The 23,429-nt window shown below is 38.2% G+C and overlaps 1 protein-coding gene across 2 annotated transcripts in view; it reads left to right on the plus strand.

Moving 5' to 3' along the window:
- Window positions 1-665: 665 nt before the first annotated feature.
- pcdh11 (protocadherin 11) overlaps window positions 666-23,429 on the plus strand; it is a 210,707-nt gene continuing 187,943 nt past the window's right edge. For both annotated transcript variants that reach the window (XM_017475170.3, XM_017475171.3), the window contains exons 1-3: window positions 666-1,353; window positions 11,037-11,618; window positions 18,033-20,519. In XM_017475170.3, coding sequence (XP_017330659.1) covers window positions 11,079-11,618; window positions 18,033-20,519 — 3,027 coding nt within the window. In that variant the 5' untranslated portion in view covers window positions 666-1,353; window positions 11,037-11,078. The remainder of the gene's footprint in view (window positions 1,354-11,036; window positions 11,619-18,032; window positions 20,520-23,429) is intronic.

Consider the following 23,429-nt stretch of genomic DNA (forward strand, 5'->3'; position numbering starts at 1 on the left):
TTGAGCTTTGGTTACGGTATGTGTGGAGTTTTCTTTGTTTTCCCGATGTCCATTAGGCTTTCCTGTGGGTTCTCCGTTTTCCTCTCACCTGCTAAAATATGCGATGGACTGGTGTCCTATTCAGAGTGTATTCTTGATTTGCACTCAGGGTTCCAAATAGATTTACCATGAGCCTGACCAGAATAAAGCACCAACTGAAAATGAATGAATTTTCAAATGCCAGTGGCTTCAATCATCAGGTGTGCAAAAAAAAAAAAAAAAAAAAAAAAAGATAGAGACAAAAAGAGAAAATTAATTCTGAATTAATATCCATACTTGTGCATGCTCATCCAAGCAGTTTTAAGGGATGATAATAACAAATGATAACTTAAGAGTTTAGAGAATTTATAAATAACGACACATCCTGCTGGCAGAAGTGACCATTTTTCCCCAAACCAACACTGCCCCCTCTTCCACGAAGTGAGCCACAGTCTCCAGCAGCAGTGCGGCTTTTACATGATGGGGCGGAGACGCTCAGACGTGACCCCGCCCCGGTATGCCGACGTCATCCGGGAACTCAAGGAGTCAGCAGCGCTAGGGGCGTGTCCACAAAAATAAGCCGACTGAGTCGCGCAACGTCGCAGCGAGTCAGATAGTGTGTGAGTGAGTAAGTGAGTGAGCGAGCGAGTGATGCTGCACCACTTTCATCCTCCTCTTTTGGGAAGAGCGAGCGCTGACAGCAGTCCATGTTCACATCCATTCTGCGTTTAATTATGACTCGTTCCCCCAAAACAGTGAGCGTGCCAGGCGAGAGAACGCGCTATGCTCTCAGCGCATCTCAGCAGTGCGTACTCGTGCGTCAGACACAATAATTCACTCAAACTATCCCCGTGTGGCCCGGAAGACTCCCCTGTTTCCAATGATGAGTTGTTTTCTCCCTCCTTTTCCTTTCTTCCCCAGTTTTTTCCCCTCCCCTCCATTCAGAAGTGTTGCGTGTTGAGTAAGCGACTCGGAGCATCAGTGTGAGTGAGAGTGCTGAACTGAAAGCAGTCGAGTCCATCCGTCTGAGGAGGAGGAGGAGGAGGAATTACAGGGGAAAAGTAAAGCGCGAGGCTTCCAACGCCGCTCTTGTGGACCGTAGACTTTGCCTCTTCTTCTTCTTCTTCTTCTTCTTCTTTTTTTTAAAGGACACGCATGGTGCTTTTTAGCTGGATACCGACTCAAGCTGCTTGATCTTCTCCTTGATTTCCCCCCTTTCCTATTTCACTCCACTTGAGTCTCGGCTTCACGGCACTTCATCTCCTAAACGGCGATGCTGCTGCGTGACGCGAATTAAGAAGAGTTTTTCCCCCAAAATTTGCCCCAAACGCAAAGGTAAGCAGCATCTTTGATATTAATTAGGCATTAATTATAGCCAAAATAATCGGATGGGATTTTTTTTTTTTTGGCGCTTGCTTGCTTTATCCTAACTAACGGCAAATCCCAGCTCTCAAAAATGGACCTTATAGCTGGGACGCATCTAACCGGCGTGAATATACGACTTTTTCTGAATCTTATGCATCTACTTTTGTTAACACAAGTGAAATGCGTACGTGCAAACACGATCTCACTCACGTTATTTCATTCCTTTGATGCAATCTTAATCTGGTTTGCCCAGGATTAAGAAAAACAGCCGGTATTTCCTCTTGTGCGTACCGTCAATTAATTTATTTCTCTTTTTAGTCTATTGAACTAGAATCGACCAAACATCCCGCGTTTTCTCCATTCAAAATATCTACCTTCTAGGGAATAGCTGAAAACCCAATGCTTACCATTTGTGTAACGCATAAATCCTGTTTCAAGAAAGACACCTGGCGCCAAAGCCATCGACATCATATTATGTTATTTACAGCAGAATAACGGAGAGTCGGAATGGAAAACAAAGTTAAAGTGGAATGTGCACGTAACCTATGTATGTTGAGCAACTTACAAACCAACAAACAAACATAAAAAAAACAGCTACATGGCATCAGTTGCATATTACACAGCTTACTTTGTTTAGAGAAATGAATAAATAAATAAGAAAGAAAGAAAACATTGCTATAAAATGTATCCCAAGAATCCCGTACTAACCTGGGGCTTGTAATTAAGGAGAAATAAAAAACAATTTTTATTGATAATTGATGTAGTGTGCTTTAGGCTGCCACTGATGTTTATCTCTGAAACCAATCTGTAAAAAAGCTGTAGAATTGCGGTGAGAAAAGTGTAGAATTAAGCTGTAGAACTGCGATCCAAGAGAAGTCTGTAGTTAAACATGGACTACTCAGGTGCCGAAGGTGCGTCACTGTAACCGGGCCGCTGAGGGGGTTTTCCGGAGGATCCGGCTCCATTCTCACGCTAAACATCCCTGACAGTCTTCCAGTTTAAATATGACCATGCGATATATATATATATATATATTTTTTTTAATTTTTTTATTCTAGATTAGTGAACCAGTGCTGCAATCTCCAGAGCACATTGAGACAAAACAATAATGTTTACATAAAGAAGGCATATCTACAGTCATTCAAATTCTGTATGTTTAGTAAAACTCTCGAACCATTGCAGTGCCTCTTAGTTGGGGTGTCTTGTTGACACTACAAAAATCTAGTCAAGTTGTACTTTTAGATATTTTATATTTCAACTAGACCCGAATCCAAGGCGCTTATCTAACCACAGATTTAACTTACAGACGCTTTCTCACTTTATTGTCTGCATGTCATTACTTCCAGGAATTAGTTGATTTGCGTTGATAGAATGTAAAAAAAAAAAATAATTAAAAAAAATAAACAACAATAACAAACAAACAAAAAAAGATCAGTATGAACTTCAGTTTCAAATCCGGAAAGTATAACCCAAGTTTTAGTATAGGAAACCTGTTGTTATTACCACCACCATACTGTCATTCTGGCTACAGAAGCTGGGGATGTAGCCTCAAGTGTATGTCTTTTATACCAGAGAAAGTGAATGTAATACACCTTTAAAAGTTATTTAAGATACATCTTTGTACCTTAAGGGAACACAAGGTTACATTTATGCTGACAGAACAAATGTGTATCTGTACAGTATCTTTTTCTGACAGTGTTGATTCCCTGATGTTACTGCATAAAGGAAGCAGTCAATTACATCACATGACATATGACATTTTGTCTTCCACAGTGGAAAAACTGTTCTTATATAAAGGCACATAACTTTTTTTTTGGACATTTTAATTCATTTTGAAATGTCAGAAAGCTACAAACATGTTAAACATCAGTACATGCGGTGTATCAAAAGCTTTCTAAGAGTTGCGTACAATGTCACTTGAAGGGTTAATTATCAGATTTTTTTTAAACATTTTTTTATTAAACAGCATTTAATACTGGAGTTGACTGACATTGTTATAGATGTAGTGCTGTTCCGGTTTCCAGTGGTATGATGATACTTTGAAATGCTAAGTATGTTTTATGATTAATCTGCTCTCTTTCAACTTCAAAATTCTCAAATATAACTATGCTAATCCTGATCTCATCCCCACCATTTGAGTGCCCTCTACTGACAGATCACTTTTGTCCCATTGTGGTCATAAGTAGATAAATAGATTACAAGGGACAATGCAGATGTGACGTTTTTCATTTTATCAAGCAAATAATGGATTACATTTATAAATAAATTATGATCGATGGGAAATGTGATAAATTAACTAGCATGTTATATATGTGTGGGGATAAAGGCTTTATATTCAGGGAATTTCACAGGCCTAGAACAATTCATTTCAGCTTGCATAGATCTTCAAGGGAAAATGACGATTTTAAACTGTAACACTGTGACCATTATGATTTATTTTGTGCATTTTCTACCAGGCCATACAGACATTAAAAAAGTCTGCTTGTGTCATTTTATGACATCCTTTATTAAAGGTGAAATAAGTCCTATTTTAGAAATAACCCTTTTTTTGCGGTAATGAACTAAAGAGAGGGTGATGATTACAACTCTAAGGAACATTGGCCTGAAAGCGAAACAGCCTTTGGACGTCCTATCTGCTTTAGCTTGTGGGGTAATTTTAGGCTTTTTGCAGTCTCTGTCCAAATAAATTTAATCCGATAAAATTGCATGTCAGCACGCTGACACGTTTTCCTATGGAAGCTGCCCACAGTAAATTGATGGATGCTGGTCTCAGAAATTAAAATAAAAGTTTTTTAAAGATTATTTATAGGTCAGATTAACACAGTAAAAATCCTGACTGTGATTAATGCTTTGCCATAATGGCCAAACAAATATCCACTTGCTTTTCTGTTGGCCAGTTATTTTGTTAGTCCACCGCATGAAAACTTTTGCACAAACGGCTGACATGGCTCTTCATCTGCATAATCATTGCTGACAGCCATAAATCGACTTTGCTGAATTAACCACATCTGTTTATCCTTTTTGATTTACAACTTATTTAATATGTTAATACCTCTCTATTGATCAAGCACAAGCTTTCTGATCAGTGTGGCAGACCAACTTTGTGGCTGCACTTTACAATATTTGAAACAGATTTAACCTTTAAACTTCACTCTGTCTCTCTATTAGGGGTTTTCAATGCTATTTTGGATATGTCTTTATACCATTGATTTGAAATATAGTGCAAAAGTGTAACTTTCCTTGCACAATATAGCTATCCACTTGGTTGTACTAGAAATTCATAGCTACCTCTATTATATTCATGGAATGTTAAAGCAGAATAATGAATAAAAAGAGTCACGCATGGATGTGAAGCTTGAAATCCCGAGTAGAGAGGAGGGAGAGAAGGTAGGGGAGGCGGCTGGCAGGACAGAGAATGGCCTCCTGTTGCTGATGGCAGGAGGTGGAGGGTGAATTCAAATAAGACGCTTAAATGTCAAATAAATGAGGTACATTCAAACCGATTGGGAGCATGAAGCTCGACTGATAAAATGAACAAGTTGAAGTGAGTGACACGCTTTAGGCACTTGTCCCAGATTAACTTCCATAAGCACCTTTAATAATTCTGTGCAGCGCCTCCTTGGTTTAATTACAATTCTGACTTCACTCAGAGGTTATAATCTCTGAATATCATGCAGAATTCACTACCCCAGCTGCCGAGGCAGGAGACACCATACAGACAATTATTCAAAACAGCCATCCCATTGCAATGTAAGCTGAAATGCTCTGGGGCTGCGGAGATATTTTCTTCCTTGACAGCTTGGCTCATAATAAAAACAGGCAGCTCAGTCCATCACATTGTCATGTAAAGCGATACGGAGTTGGTGTGTTCCTTGGCTCAGGCTCCAGAGGGATGGGTGGCTTTTGCCTACCCTGTGGATTCCATGGTCCAGCGCTCAAAATAGATCATCGGAACCCATTGCAAGCAGAAAAAGCATCCTCAGTGACACATGTGATTTCTCTTGACACGAGCTCCCAATGCGCTGGCAAGCTGGAAGTTTCTCAAAGATTGAGAAAGTTGAACCTTCAAAGCTCTGCAAATCTATCTGGGGTGGAGTTTTGAGTGTTATTCCCAAGAGGAAACCCGAGTGTAAAATGGCTATACATGTTTTGCAACAAGATAAACTGCCCTAAATATGGGGAGGAATGGCATGTTTGCTCCCTTGTGGAATTGACTAATCCCAGCTCTGTGTCCCCGGACTGAAAAGCTTCTTACAAAATGCTAAACAGTGCTCACTTTTGAGCATATGCTGTGTTATGATGCATATTCTGTCTGCACTGTTGTGTTCTATTATGGGTTCATATCGTCTGCAGTAGGGATGGGCGATATTGACATAAAAATGTATCACAATATTTTCTGGTATTTATTGAGATATGGATATCAGTGACGATATAAATATAGTACCACTTACCACTGCTTTTGGATACAAGTGACAGCTGCATGCAGTCTTGAGAGCCTCAGAATCACAAACATTGATCTAAAAGTAATAGATCAGTGATAAACTCCTCAGCTTCATGTTCGCCTTCTGCCATACTTGTTTTCGCTCTGCACGTGAGCTGCGAATGGGTCACAGACCGTCAAGCTCAGAAATACGTCATCAGCTAGGCTTTATCGTTATTATCGCGGCGAGACTAATTCTTATTGTGGGGAGAATTTCGACTGATATATTGCAAACGATAAGATATCGCCCATCCCTAGTCAGCAGGACTGCATATGTCATTGTTTCTGGATATTGTTGAATATACTGAGGAAACAAGAAATCTCGAATTGTGTTGTATCCTATAGCTCACAACAGAAAGTTTAAAAGTGGTTTCAGTTATGTTCAGTGCATTTTAAAGGCTTTTCAGTGCCACCCTTAATGTAAGACAGAGCAATGTTCAAGAATCTAGATCATCTTTTCATCTTTTATTCACCACACTGTAATGCGTTCCATCACCAGCAAGTTCTCTTCATTATACATTTGTTGGGCATAGCCTCGGACTGACTGCTTCTGGCTTATCATAGTACAGTAGGTGTATAATAATTGCTCACTATTGCTGGCCACAAAAAGGTCTGAACTTCAAAGCCAAGCAAATTATGAGCTCCATGTGTTGTTTTTTTTTGTTGGTTTTGTTTTGTTTTGTTTTTGCAAAGGACTGCACCGAGCTACCAATTTGTGAATCAGTGTAAAGAATAAGCTGCTTATTGATCACTACCATGTAAATACTGTGAACACAGCTCTTCTATCCAGCAAACCTTTAATGAGTCTCTCCAGAGGTCTGCTATAGAGCGCACACTCAGAGTAACACAACATGTCCTGACAGCACAGACCTGAGCTCACCGCTGTTTGCAGTTCTCACACATCAAGACAGGCTCTGTGACCCTATATATGTAAAGAAGTCTTCCTTTTTTCAGAGAGCTTGGCAATGGAATTTCAGTCAGAAATGTCATGCTCATTTCATCAACTTATCATGCATATTTGATGAAAGGAAGCCAATCTTTATGGCTGGACTGTCTGCTACCAAGGCCAGGAATATGTGATTCAGAGATGGACATCAGTAGTCTGGGTGCCCAGGACAATCACATTTCTTGTACAGTCTATCAGTTTTTAATTCATAGAAGCTCAGAATACATGTAGGTTTAACAACCTGGAAAAAAAAAATCCCTTATTGATTGCAAAACAAATGTGATATGTAGCTATATTTAAATATAATTAAGGCATCCTATTCATTCGAAATCCCACAACATGCTGCACATCAGCTGCGGCATGAGCTGGTGTTGGTAGAATCCAGTCAGCTCACTGTTAAACTATCAAAAGAAATTAATGAGTCTCAATTAAAATGTTTTAAGTATGATACAAATAGACATCACCACATCTCATAGCTAACATGGTCACTAATTGATTTCTGTCTTTTTGTTGAGAGCACAAACACAACATGCTACACGATCATACACATCTTCATTTCTCTTAGTTGGTATTAATGCATTTAAACAGCTAACTAGCTCATCCTACATTATTATGTTAGGTTAGCTGGCACTTTTATCCCAGTCATGAACACATCGTACTGGGAAGCTTCTATTTGCCGAATAGGCTTGCTAATGAATTTATGATTTGTCCACCCCAGTGTTCGTTAAAGCTCCTTAAATCTACAAATAACTAATCACAATAGTGTTATGAATCATGAAGATTTATTTGTGTTCCTCCCTTTTAAATATTTATTGAATATCATTTAATGAAACTTTCAGAAAAGAACGTTTTATTCTTGCTGCTCTTGTTCTACCATCACACATTAGAACCATTAATATGCTGAAGTTATATTTAATGCAGCCTTCCTTCAAAAAGCAGTGCAAGAATCCGTCAACTCTTGGGGCAAAGCTTTTTGGAGTCTGGCGAATTAAAGATGCATAGATTGCACTTTTTAAACTTTCATATTGTTGCCATTGCTTTGATTAGTAGAAGGAAAACTCGACTAGAATGGCTTTTCAGTGCATCTGGGGAAATTACACAAATCACATTTTCTTACAGAAATAGCACAGCATATGAAACTTTGTAAAAGTAACAATACCCAGACTTTGGAAGTGTTAGGCATCTTCCCCACTGGTTTTCAATTACTTTTCCCCACACATAGTGAAGGCCTGGACACTCTGGCAACATTTATTTATATACTCACCTGATAGGATTGATGTAGCTCATTTACAGGAAGCATGAAAATACAAATTTAGTAATCAAGTCAGGATACTTCAGAAACATGTCTTTGTAATCTTCTAGGGGATAATTCTGCTTACTTAGACAAGGATCATCAATTAGATATGATATGGTCAAATTCTCACAGAGCAAATACTGTTTGAGAGTGTAATGGTCAACTAGAGCAAGGGTGTCCAATCTTATGCGCAAGGAGTTGGTGTGGGTGCAGGTTTTCATTCCAACCAAGCAGGAGCCACACCCCTGATATAGAAACTAGAGACGTGCCTCCACTTTATGCTACCAATTATTCCTCACTTACATTATAACTTCTCTCTGTTTTTGTGAAACCCAGCTTCACAGTGCATGTTCACATGAGTATATTTTTCACTTTGTGAGCTTGATGATGTCACCTGCACACAAACATACACGCACACAGATGCACACACACACACTCTTGCAGGAGAACATCGACTGTATGTAGTTATATATTGTAGAACAAAATTCAATACTTTCCTAATATATACTCAATACTATCTTTTTTTTTTTTTACAGGTCCTAAATAATTCTAATATAGCTTTAAATACGTTCTGTATATGTTGAAGAATGGTATGTGGCCAGAGAAAAATTACTCGTGGAGCAGATCTGGCCCCTAGTCAAGTGATCAAATAAATGCATTGTGTGTAATTCTATAAAATACACTCATTTTGGGTGTTTTCACATGTAGTTCATTTTAAAAGAACCAAACCCAGTTCACTTAAAGTGAACCAGAAAGGAAACCAGCCGTAAGTGAGCTCAGTCCTTTTGGTGTTCACAATATAGTGGACTCAAAAGAGAACCCAGTTCTTTTTTTGGTCCTCTTCAGCAATGAAGTGATCTCAGACCCTTTCTTGTTCACACCACAATTTAGACCCCAGCTTGCACCCAAAATTTTCATCCAAGTCATCATAGAAGGGACAGGAATCCTTAATTTCAGTGGACGCATTTTATCATGGGTGCTCATGTACTCCTGTCATAGTTTTTTACTTTTATCCGGCATTGTAGTGCTGTTCTGTTATAGCCTCTTTCCTTCATTTTTTGAGAAAACAAAAGAAAATCTTATGTTCTTATGTGTTGAGGATAGTTGGTGTTTAATGCAATCCTCTTTACAAATTTCAATAAGTGCACAGCTCTCCTCCTGAGACCACACAACCCCGTGACCTGACATAGTTAAAGGTTTCGTGTTGTTTTCAGCAGTGACGGAACATGGCTGCAGGTATGGCAAGCCTCCAGGTACACATGTTGAAACGAAACACAAAGCGGACCGGGACCTTACTGCTTTTACATATTGTGAAGAAATCGAACCACAAATGGACAAACAAACGAACCGTACTCAGACTACCTCCGGAGTTGGTTCGCTTTTAGGTCCTTTTAGGGGGGTCTGAGATCACTTGGTTTGTTCACATATCCACGTTGAACCGAGAGCGTTTGGAGGTCTCAAACAAACGAGGTGTGAAAACACCCTTTATAAATATGTTATCATCAGTACAGCTATACCATTAACTGAGCAACATGTTCCCCCTGTATTTCTTTTCTATCATCATTTGGGTTTTTTATATTCTTTTTTTTTTTTTTTTTTTTTTTAAATATTGTTTCATATTGTTGCTGCACTTTTGATTATCTGTGCTCTCCTTGCCATGGCCCAGGATTAATTCCTGGTCAGGGAACCAGGCCCAGCCACTGGAGGGTTCAGTGCACTCTCAGTGCCAAACCTGGAGAATTGGGAGGGTTGCATCAGGAAGGGCAACCGGCATAAACCATGTGCCAGAATCAAAATATATGGTTGAGAAAACACATATGCTGTGCTGTGCTGACCCTGAAATTTTTATAGGTCTAGCTATCTAGCTAGTCACTATCATCATAAATTTCATGGTGAAATTTAGCTAGTTTAACTAGTGGCTGAGTTGCAAGCGCATTTGCTGCTGGACCTGCTGGTCTGCTGAAAGACAGCTGTGCTTTCCCTATTTCAAAAACTACCAGCCACAACTGGTGCTGTTGTGAGAAAGCCTGCAACAAGATGTAATGTGTCACTAAATTTCCAGGCACCTCAGGAAACACACTCAGGAAGTTTAGCCCCCTGCAGAGTCCTAACACAGCCTCCTCTTGACTGTCACTGCAATGAAACATTCAGATTAGTGCATGTCATGTCTAAGGTAATCTACCTTTATTTGCTCACTTTAATTGTTAAAGTTGCAGGGTGTAAAAGTTTAAAAACCCTGTGTAGGATAAGCAGTACAGAAAATGGATGGATGGATGGCTGGATGTTGTATTTACAGTAAGCTTTTCTTGCATTACATGTTATATCCTTTGCCATTTATCCTTTTACTGTTTTATATAACTGTCATTTTGTAAAGCACTTTAAACTGCTTTTTGTATGAAAGGTGATATATAAATAAAGATTAGTATTATTATTGTTGTTGTTGTTTTTATTATTATTATTATTATTATTATTATTATTATTATTATTATTATTTTTCAACTGTGCTGTGTGCTCCAGGTTTAACTTATACAGAGCTAAATATGTAATTGGTGTATTTTAGATCCCTGTTTTTTTTTAGAGGCATTTAATTGGAAAATAGCCAAAAAATAGCTATACATTTTTTTAATTATTATTTTCCTCAAAGTGGTTAACAACATTAATTAGGGCAGCTGTCAAAGTGAAGTGAACCTATACCAGTTCCTTGGCCATACAGTCATCATTTGACGTAGAGAGCAAACGGTTAACACCATTAAATGTTAATATGATCCGAAGATTTTATATCTCCTCATTTGTTAAGATGTGAAACGTCATATACGAAAAAAAGAGTAGTGAAAAGAATGCTAATTATAGCCAAATGTGTAATTGTGTGTTACATGGTTTTGTAATACAACAATTATCTTTTCCCCTTCTCTCATCTTCCCTTATTACCATAGAAATTACAGACCTTCCAAGACAAATCCCCACCCACTCTGAGCATGGACTTGTTGAGTGAATCCCATGTGCTGGTGCTTTTCCTCACCTGCCTGGTGTCGCTGTGCTGGGCCCAGGAGAAGGATTACACGGTGAAGGAGGAACAGCCAGAGAACGTGCGCATCGGGAACCTGCGCAAAGACTTGGACCTAAACCTGGACCCCAATGTTAAGCTGTCCTCAGCCTTGGAGTTCAAACCCGTCTATAAGTCGGGAGAGGTTCCTTTGGTGAGGGTGGAGTCCAGTACGGGCGAGATTTTCACGACATCAAATCGCATCGACCGCGAGAAGCTGTGCTCAGGCGTCTTCAATGAGAAACGCTGCTTCTACGAGATTGAGGTGGCTGTGCTGCCCGACGAGATCTTTCGCCTGGTCAAGATTCGCTTCCTCATTGAAGACATCAATGACAATGCCCCTCTGTTCCAGTCTACCGTCATTAACATCTCCATTCCCGAGAATACAGCCATCAATAACCGCTATCCGGTACCCTCAGCTTTCGATCCTGATGTGGGGCTTAATGGTATCCAGCACTATGAGCTTGTCAAGGTGGGTGCACTGGTCTCCTGTGATTCATTTAATTGCTAGTACCATTAAATAGATCCTTAAGGAATGTGGAAAATAGATGTACTGGTTTTAGGCTCAGGGTTCCACAAGTAATTTACTGTGTTTATGTAAAGCAAGATATTGATTGCAGTGAAAAGTATGAAAACAATATACAGAATATTCATTTTTCCACACCAGACTAATATGAGTCACAAAATATTGCAATATTCTCAATATTTCTAAACTCTATAGTAAGAATGGAATGCTTTCCATTAAAGCACAAACACATACGTACTGTTATATTAAATTCAGTTCACAGATTTTTTTTCAATTGAGTGTATTGCAGTTGGACATCTTGTTTTACTCTGACTATAGAAATGTATTTCATAAAGCATATTACCTATTCTTGCTCAGTTAGTCACAATATAATTTTTACCATGAAGTATACACAGTGAATAAACAAATATCCCAGGCAAGTGTGCACTCAGGTTTATCTTGGGGTTTGATTAAGACCATAACACACTTTGAAACAAAAAAGGCATGACTGCCATCAATATGTGAAAGAGTAATTTGTATCTTCTTGTGAGAATTAGCAGAATCCATGCCTTCCATGTCTGATTAAGTCACCAATTTGCATTTTTAAAGAGTTATAGCTGCCAAGGCATCTCTAGTGCAACACTCCATTGCTTGGGCTTGGAAAATGACCAAAGTAATATTACAACATAGCTGCATATCAGAATAAATATGTGCAATGTCTGCGTTTGGCTTTATTAATTCAGTTTATTATTTTTTGAACTCGAGAGCAGTCTCTTAGTTCCAAATTGGATATGCAAACACGAATCAAAGGCAAGTTCAGTCATGGTGGGACAAACTGAATTCCGAATACAGATGACAGGATGTATTTTTGTCCTCTGAGCTTGCTGCAAACATCACTTGAGTAGCATTTGACTATGAATCCACTTCTTGGACTGTGTATGGTCCTCTGACAGATATCAAGCGCGAGCCTGTGATCTCTCACACAGTCCCACTTTACCCGGCGAGATGAGCTGATCTACAGCGTGGCAAAGCTTGATTAGCATCATGGCAGTTTTTGCACGTACAGTGAGAGGCTCTGCTCTGAAAGAGCTATGCCAGAGATCCTGATTCAGCATGGCTCTGTTCACTTATATTATAGGTTTATTATATTATGTGCTCATTTTAACACTTTGTAATTTCTATAGTAACAGCTCGTTTACAGGGACTTGTATGGCGGATACCAAACATGCTTGATATGGTGAACTTTTCTGTAAGGAGATGCTTTTGGAAGGAGTACCCAGTGTCAGCAAGAGTTAGGATAGAGGACTTTGCAGGGATTTAATTTTTTTTTTTTTTTTTGGAACGTGAGAAGCTGCATTATTTTGTCTTATTAACTTCAAGAGACAGGAAATAAAGAGAGGCTGGTAAAAGGATGGCTGTTCTTAGCTGAACTAACTTGTTTTAGGGAAGTGTCACAGCATTAAATATAAATATAATTTAACACAACATTAAATATAACTAAAAATTTGTAAACTTATTCATTATCCTACCTCACACTGCTGTTGTAGGAAAATAACCAACTTTAAGGTGTTAATGCCCCACATTACCCCGTCATCGATTATTTTCATATAACAACACACATTAGCATCAACATCAGCATTACTGTTGCTATGTCACCTGGAATGGTGGACACATCAAGGTCAGTCTAGTGAAAGTAATACTATGCACTACTCTTTGAGAGCTTTCCATTAGATGAGATTTTATCACTTAAAGAGAGCCTATTTTTTTTTTTTTTTATACAAGTTCTGTCTAGAGGCATGTGGATCAGATCAGGCTCATGGGATAAAAATATTGACTTTTCTGTTGTGGGTTCCACCCCACTCATTGTTATTTTCACTCCACCATTTAAGCACTCTAACCCCACATTAAGATACCTATCCCTCCCTTTCCACCACTTATATGGCTCTTGGGGGAACTTTCACTATATGGTGGTTCTGTACTTAAAACACTACAAAAGGCTTTTCTTATTATACAAGGATCTCATTACATTTGACACTGTGTTAACATTGGTGGTGTGTTTAGGCTTGTTACTAATTTGTATGCATATTTAATTCAGCACTTACATTGTTGTAGCTGTATCAGCAGCAGCCAAGGAAGTGATGCCCTCATTAAAACATTAATGATTAAGAGTTGACAAGTGAAGAAGTGACTGGCATGCCACGAGACCTTCTTTAACATTTCCTTACCAACCAAAGCTGTAATGAGCTGTCCTCTTTTTGAACAAACTAATTATCATGTGGCTTAAAGCTGATCAGTCCAGAAGTTTGTTACCTTGGGGACAAATAGGTTGTGAGAAAGAGTACTCACGGTCTGTGGATAGTCATTAGCACAATGTGTTTAAAGCTTTTCTGGGGGTAAGTCTGTATGAGTAAACATACAAAATGGATCATGTGCAAGCTTGATGTTGATGGATGACTAATTTCTCTTAGTGCCCTGGACAGAACATAGGAGGCTTCCAGCCATACTGCTCACTTTCATTTGGTTCCAGTTGTCATTTGTGGCTGAATTTTGGCTGGGGGCTGGTCCAGTGAGACAGCTCTTGTGTTTTAGACTTTGCCAAATGGTTTAAATTGGATCAGAGTTGGTAACAAAACGGAAAGGGGAAGCACATGGTCAGAGGATTGGGAAAGAAATTGTTCAAGTCATTATAGCTTTGTTTGTTGGCCTGTACTTGAGGTCTAACAATATATCTGTACATACAAATCCCTACATACTTATAAACATGCTATATATAGATTTTTACTTTCTCTGTTAACTTCATGTAAGGTCAACTTACTGATTCATAATGCTAGGTGAGTCACAGATTTAACTGTCTAAAACAGAAATCTTGAGGTTTTTTTTTTTTTTTGTCCCTGGTGCTTTTGAGATACATTATCACTGTTCCATATATCTCTTGATTGAATGCAGCATATCTGGTACCAATTTCAGCATTTTCTGGGTGTTATCCTCCTAAGAAACAGATTCACCTCATGTGTTTCTCTTAATAAACTGCAGGTCACTGGGAATAAATATGTAGAGAATCCCAACCTGTATGCATATTATTTTCAGATGATTGTCACTTCCCTTGATTCATGCTCTTTTGACTCTTTCTTAGCCTGCCTGAAGGTAATCACAATCCTCCAGCCTCATTCTGTATGGGATAAATTGGAACAAAAGTGTTGCTTGATAACTCTTGCAGCCCTTGGCCACAGAAAAAAAACGCTAGTTTTATTAGATCCAGTGGGTATTGTCTGCAGCTGCGCATGTAAATACAACCAGATATAGACTACTAAAAGTTCGACTAAAAGATATTGTCTTCACATGCCAAGTAACCTATGGCAATGCCATGGAAATTGTGCAGCTAAAGAAAGGAATATGCAATGTAGTCAGCATTAAAAAAAAAAAAGGAAAACAGCACATACAATTTTTGCAACATAAAATTATATGTACAATAATAATAATAATAATAATAATAATAATAAAGCAAAATATACAGTAATTTTTTTTTAGGTGTACCTCAGTTGTGTCTATTCCAGAACGTTTCAGTGGTTTGGACCTCTCTTTCACTTTCTTTGGTCCAACTTCTCCTATAAAATATTGATTGTTTTAAGTTCAGATGATAAGTTCAGAAAGCACCGCCTTATCCTCAAAAAAGTAGGAAGAAAGCTTTTAAACATTATTTGTATAAATAAGTAAGTAGTCCACATACGGATGACTGGCAGTGTATATGAACCACACAAAATCCCATAGTAAATATTATCCATATTAATTAGGAAGCATGAGAGTAGTTTTCTCTGATATGTATTGCCAATTAGTTTAATGTATCTGTGATTAGATCTCTCAACTCATTTTATATTTATAGACCTGAACCATACACACATGTCCATGTAGTAATGTATACAAAAGTGGTTACATTTTTCAAATTAGAATTTTTTTTTACATGTATCTTTCCATAGCAGTCACTATATACAAAAAATTGTAACATGTTTAAATCATACACAATTTCTCAAGTGAAGCCTTCAGATGGAAATGTGCAATGTTTGAAGTTACAGCACAAAAAAAAAGGGAAATGTGACTAGTAATGTACTAACTTATTATTCAGCAAAGAATTAATATTCAGCCAAGCTAACAGAAAAAAAATACATGGTCTACTAGATTCAAGTATAAGCACAAGAAAAGGCAGAAGAAGGAAAACAAAGGTTTACTCTTATACCAGGAGTGAAACTATTAAGAATTATGAAAAGATTGCTTAGCATCTTAAACTCCAGCAACACTGGCACAGTAGCAGCAATCACACACAGTATAATGAAAAAGGAATACCCCTCACCATGCATGGTCACTACACTACCCTAGGTGCACTATGCTTTAAGCAGGAAAAACATGCTGGTGGCAATACTTTCAGCTGGGAAGTCAGCACTACAGAAACAACAGTAACAACAGCTTTGATAAAAATGTGGACACAACCAGCTGACCTCAGGCCCCGACTGTTTAAAAGACAAGTGCCACACACACTCTTCCCCCTTTTTTCAAGGTCTCCCTCACAGACTTGATGCCTCCAGCTCTAGTCTTTTCTCTGTCATGCTTGCTTCTTTCACCACATTTTTCACATTTTCCATAGTGTCCTTTCCATCTTCGTAGCATCTCTGTCCAGCAGTTTACCTTAAATAGATCACAATCAAAAACCAACAACCCCCTCCTCCAGTCTTCGGTTCTTTCTGAAGGACCCTTTTCACATTTCCGGAAGTAAAACCCTTCAGAGGGTAATGCTGCCTCAGCTACAACATCAACAATGCAATGAAAGAAAGCCAAATGGAATGGAATCGTTTATAAAATGTATTTTAGAAAAACTGTGAACTGCAGTGGAATCACTTTGTAGTGTATTTTTATAGGTTTGATAGCTTTTGAAAGTAATGTTAAAGTAAAAGAATTAGTAATCTGATTACTTTTTACATTCAGTAATCAGTAATGTAATCAGATTACAATTTTAAAGTAGTAATCCGTAATCTGTAGTGGATTATTTTTTTGAGTAATTTACCCAACACTGCTAACAGCACTCTCTTCTGGCATTAACTGTGATGTGAAGCTTATGTAAAAATGTATATGCTTTTTCTTAGTTTGACATGAATGTGTTTCTGACTGAAAATGCATCAAAGAGACTTATTGTTTCTCAGATATACCTTTTTTGCTTTACCTTCAGAAAGGAGGGAATGTGTTGACAGCTTTTAGCTTTACCTAGCTGATCTGTAATCATAAATATTAGTGCTGGTTTTAAAGGCAAGGCAATTACTTTCAACACTCAAAGCTGCCTTCCCATGAGGATTACATGTGCATTTATTTTTATTTTCCTTAGGCTTTAACCCTCCCTTTGAGAAAAGCTCTCTTTTTAAAAGCTCTGTCTTTTTTTCACTCTGAAATTTATGGTGGTCCTGCAGCATATTTAAAATCGAAGCTTATCTATTTGGCTTACTTTTTCAACTGTCTATCTATGTATCATAAAGTGGAAGAACTGTCTTTAGTATACTACATCAGCCTCTTTGTAGAAAAGAAAAGAGGTAAAATTGAAAAGTAAAGTAAAAGTAAAGGCGGTGCACTGTGGAGGGAATCAGCCTACATTTACATTTTCATTGATGGCCTGGACATTTTGGCTTTACTACTTTAAAATGTTTACCTTGTTTGCTTTGTACTGCTACATTAATACTGTATTTGAGTATCAGCTTTGTCACATAAATCTGTCAAATAAGTATAACCGTCATTAAGAGGAGGGAAGAAGATGCAAATTATGCCAAATTGTATTAAATAAAAGGATGTGTTGTAATGACTTCAAAAGCAATTTCTGCATTAGTTTCTATTTAGGCAAGCAAATATGGAATGGAAATTGAATTATGTCTTGCTTTCCTTTTTCCATCATAACTGTCTTGATTGTTTACCATATTGTGGCTTGATTAACTTGGATAGAAAAAGAGCACAAAGCCACACGTAAAGCACACATTTTATATAAGCTATCAGGTTTTCATAAGCCTTCATAAGTGGATCATATCCCCTGGTTGTGTGTTTTAAGTCACTATTTTTTAAGACTTTATACACTTTCTAATAGGATTAAAGAACTCTATCCTAAAGGTTTGTTTCTGATGCCTGAATAAACATCTATTTAAAGCAAAAATATATGGCAGTTTTTCATATTAATGGAGTCAAGGGGTTGTGCCTTATGTGTGTAAAAAATTATGTAATATAAACCACATTATTTAAGAAAACTGCCTTTTAGACAGACAACTGAATATGTATTTTCTTAAGTCAATAAGCAATGTATTCACAAGCATATATATATATATATATCTATATATATTTTTTTTATCATCCTTTTAGAGTGTGAGTGAGTTTGGCCTGGACATCATTGAAACTCCAGAGGGAGACAAGTGGCCCCAACTCATAGTCCAACAAAATTTGGATCGAGAAACCAAGGACACTTTTGTGATGAAAATCAAAGTGGAAGATGGCGGCACACCTCCAAAGTCCAGCACAGCCATCCTCCAGGTCACTGTCTCAGATGTAAATGACAATCGTCCAGTGTTCAAGGACAGTGAGGTGGAAGTGAAAGTGCCTGAGAATGCCCCTATGGGGACATCAGTCACTCAACTTCATGCCACTGATGCTGATCTTGGCTCCAATGCTCAGATCCATTTTTCCTTTAGCAATCAAATATCTCCAGTATCCAGAAGGCACTTTGTTATCGACAGTTCTACTGGATTGATTACGATCAAACAGCCATTGGACAGAGAATCCAACCCAGTCCACAAGCTCATAGTCCTGGCAAGTGATGGTAGCACTACACCTTCAAGGGCTACTGTCATAGTAAATGTAACAGACATTAATGACAATGTTCCATCCATAGACACTCGGTATATAATAAACCTTGTTAATGGCACAGTATTGTTGTCTGAAAATGCCCCTCTAAACACAAAAATAGCTCTAATTACAGTGACTGACAGGGATGCTGACCTTAATGGTAAAGTGACATGTTACACGGATCATGACGTACCCTTTCGGTTGAAACCTGTTTTTAATGACCAATTCTTGTTGGAAACTGCGGCACCCTTAGATTACGAGACTACTCGAGAATATGCAATTAAGATAGTAGCTTCAGATTCAGGGAAACCTCCTTTAAACACTTCTGCAATGGTCCTCATTAAAATCAAGGATGAGAACGATAATATCCCAGTTTTCCCTCAGCCAGAGATTCAGCTGTCCATCCCAGAGAACAATGACCCTGGCACACAGCTGATAAAGATCAGTGCCATGGATGCAGACAGTGGCTCTAATGCCCTAATAATTTATACCCTTGGCCCAGACACACCTGATGGGTTTAACATAGATCCACGGTCTGGTATACTCTCTGTTAGCAAGAGACTGGATAGAGAAAAACAGGAAACCTATTCATTTACAGTCTTTGCCAAGGATAACGGTTCTAATCCTCTACAAAGCAATGTCACAGTGAAGCTAATTGTCCAAGACCAAAATGACAACAGTCCAGCCTTCACCCATCCTGAATATAATTTCTACGTGCCTGAGAACTTGCCTTTGTATGGCACAGTTGGCTTGATTACAGTTACAGACGCAGATGCTGGAGATAATTCAGTGGTTACCCTCTCAATTATAAATGGCAAAGACAATTTTATTATTGACCCCAAAACTGGCGTAATTAAACCAAACATTACATTTGACAGGGAGCAGCAAAGTTCCTATACCTTCATTGTCAAAGCTGTGGATGGAGGATTAATTCAGACAACTTCATATGCCAAGGTCACCATAAATGTTGTTGATATTAATGACAATCGACCTGTGTTTGTCATCCCACCTTCCAACTACTCCTATGACCTAGTCCCTTTCACAACCAGCCCTGGCTCTGTGGTGACCCGAGTGTATGCCATTGACAATGACACTGGCATGAATGCAGAGCTGCAGTACAGCATTATTGGAGGGTCACCAAGAGGACTGTTTGCTATTGACAAAACTACAGGGAACATTACTCTGCAAGAGAAGATTGTTAATGCTGATCAAGGCCTTCATAGGTTGGTGGTAATGGTCAAAGACTTAGGACAGCCAGACCCCTTGCATGCAATTGCACTTGTTCACTTGTTTGTGAACGATACTGTCTCCAATGTTACATTCATTCAGGAGCAAGTCCGCAAAAGTATGGAAACACCCTTGGACAGAAATGTTGGGGACAACAATGTAATCCCACAGACCAATAGCTATGTAATTGTTGTCATAGCCATAATTGCTGGGACCATGACTGTCATATTGGTGATATTTGTGACTGCTTTGGTACGTTGTCGACAAACACCCAGGCACAAAGTTGTTCAGAAGGGCAAGCAGAGCGGTGAGTGGGTATCGCCAAATCAGGAAGGCCGGCAGATCAAAAAGAAGAAGAAGAAAAAGAAGAGGTCCCCTAAGAGCTTGCTGTTGAACTTTGTCACTATTGATGAATCCAAATCTGAAGACCCTACTCATGAGCACATCAATGGCACCTTAGACCTTCCAGTTGAGCTTGAGGAGCAGACAATGGGAAAGTATAATTGGGCCACCACACCAACCACATTTAAACCTGACAGCCCTGATTTAGCCAAGCATTACAAGTCAGCATCTCCTCAGCCTACCTTTCAGATCAAACCAGAAACCCCAGTGGCTCCCAAGAAGCACCATGTCATTCAGGAACTCCCCTTGGACAACACATTCGTAGTTGGCTGTGACTCTCTCTCCAAATGCTCCTCCAGCAGCTCCGACCCCTACAGTGTCTCAGAGTGCAGCTGTCAAGGGAGCTTCAAGGCACCTGGGCAAATTCACACCCGACAGGTAATTCACAACTTTCTTATTAACTCACTTCAGTACTCTGCTTGTTCTCCTCATCTAGCTGCCCTTCTGTTGGAAAGATTCTGGGTGGAGGTTGGCAGGGGCATGGGCAGGGATTCAACCACACAAAAGCTCAAACATGCATGAATGCCCATCAGCACTGAGTACTGAGAAAGCTGTTGGGGGAAAAAACTGACACCTAAGGAGATGGCATCTGTTGTACTTTTGGCTGCTAGCTTTTATCAATCAAAAAAGGCATTTCAGTTATACTGAAAAAATAAAAAGAGAAGGCGCTGAGCTATTCTTGACTAGACAGAATTAGGAAAACTGTTATAGTTTAGGTTAAACACCAGCTGTAAGACTTTAGGAATGATACATTTGATCACATTATTCAACGAAAGTATCAAAGTAAAATAGTATTATTTTCTTTCAGAGAAGGGTTACAATTTTAAAGAGTAATTATTAGCTGTACAAAAATGAGAGCGACCATCCTTTCAGCACTGAAAAGAATGAATGTTTGATTATGATTGACATTTCAAAACCAAGTGTGCTTGACAGGAAATCAAATCAAAGATTGAGATGCATTCCACAGGCACAGCTGAACAGATGCACATAGTAGAAGCAATAGTTCCCACAATTAATGCTGAAAGTTACAGACATAAAAGGCAGTGTATTTTTCCCACCACAATTTAAAACAATTTATTACAAGTTGTGTTAGTGGAGCCAATTAGCATTAATGACAGACACGTTTATTTGAATACTGGTATATTCTAGCTTATGAGACCTGATATGTGCCAAATGCAAAGGGGGTTATAAATAAACACAGACAAGGGAAATAAATGGAAATCTGGGATGGACGGAGAGGTGGCCTTGCAGTGGCAGATCCTGCTTTAGACAAATACTGAGCTGTGCAATTGTGGGTCAGAAAGATCAAGGTGAATGCAAAGCTTTTGAACTCTGAGACTTAAATAGAAAAAGCAATAATAGGTTTCACTAATAGGTTTTCGTTCAGTCCATTTTTCTTTTGTGAGCCACTTTTTTAATGAGCCTTTGTAGTATTTACTAATATCAAAGCTATTTTCTATAGCAGTCTATTCAATACTATCAGTTCTCTATGATACTTATTCCAGGAATCCAGGTATGTGAAAGACAAATGTCAATGATAATAGCTGTTTTTAAGTTTCTCTCACATTTCCTTAGTCTCTCTGAATAGTTTATTATTTTTAAGGAGTTTTGTATTTGTCACCATGTTTGTTTTTGTCTTCTTTAATGGCTGCCCATAATGCAGAAAATCCCTCACTGCATATTCCTTGTACATTTATTCAGATATACTGTATTGCGTGCATGATGATTTAAGGTGACACCCACACACAGCTAATAGTCCTTTCTCGCCATCAGCATTTCTTTCAGAATGTGACTAAAAGCAATGCTCTGCCACGGTGCATTATATATAAGCCTACTTACATGGTAAGAATACTAAATTACACATTATTTCTCTTCATAATTCACTTTAGGTTGTCAGGACATTGTGAAACATCCAGAAATATGGAGAGAGATTTTAAATATTGTGTCAGAATTTAATGAATTAGTAAAACATATTTTGTGATAAATAGACAGAAATATATAGACCACATTCCATTTCCTCTTTAATGTAACTGCACATTCACAGCTTTTGGTATGTTTCAAACTCCACATTGAGCTTAATGGTGCATTTCAAGAGGAACAATATACAAGGAAGCATAGCACAATTTCCCCAATGCATCATATTGACTTAATGTATTAAATTCAACTTAAAAACAAAAACTACACCAAAATTCCCTGATTGTGTTAACCTGTAGTGATTCTACATATTAGACAACGCTATTTTCTTAAATGTCCTATATGCAGTGTTATGGCGTATGTAAAGATGGGAGAATTATGCTGGAGTAATCTATAAGCTTACTGATGCTAATGGATCTGAATGCAGAGATTGATGACAATTATTTGTTCCCACAATCTTGCCATAAACTGTATGAATCCATATACATAGGCTATGGTGTATGTATCTGTGTTTTTAACATCTGTCAGGAGATCACACAGGATGCAAGTGCAGGTTTATTAAAAGATCAAGCGAACGATTCAGAGTGTGAAGCAAACTCAGAGTGAAAAGTAGGTAGGTTTGTCTGCAATCAACAAACAGAGGACATTGAGCTAGAGCAAACTCGTAAACTATGCAGAACTAGAATGTCAATCAAAAGATCAGGCACAGAACCATCACTGGCAAAAAGCAGAAGCAAGACTTTACACTTAACAGGCGAATGTCTGGGATTTTAACAGGATTTGTGTGATTGAGAAAGGATCTACAAGATTAGTAATCATGGGTTATTTAAGAAATCAGGTGATGTTGTCTATAGTTTACCCATCTGATTGAGGATCTTGGAAAATGGAGTTTGTGTCTTTGACTGATGAGTCAATGCTGGCAGTGGCATGACATCTTTTGTTGTTTGTTTGTTGTTGTTGTTTTTTGTTTTGTTTTTAAATATATGAGTTCAAGCTATTTTAAAGCAGCCTACATAATAATTATGCTAGAACCATTTGGCCTATAAGATACCCACAAATTCTTTAGCATGCAAATAAGCATGCACAAATGTTCGATGTTGTGTTATATTTTGATCTAGTTTACTAACAGTTAAATAGCTAGTATAACCAGAAGTGTTTATCATTGAGATTAAAAAAAGAACAGAGAATCATTCATAAATAAATGGTTTTATTTCAAGAAAAAATATTAACAGATGAAGGTCAAGTGGATATTTAACCAGTTTTAAGTGTGTAATAACTAAAGATAACTGCTTGTCAAAATCAAAGGAACCATATGACTCATAGTATTGTGAAAGGTCCATTTGCTAGATTCAGTGCAGCATGAGCTTCTCTTTC

This window comes from Ictalurus punctatus, chromosome 8 (assembly GCF_001660625.3).
Source record: "Ictalurus punctatus breed USDA103 chromosome 8, Coco_2.0, whole genome shotgun sequence".
NCBI lineage: Eukaryota > Metazoa > Chordata > Actinopteri > Siluriformes > Ictaluridae > Ictalurus > Ictalurus punctatus.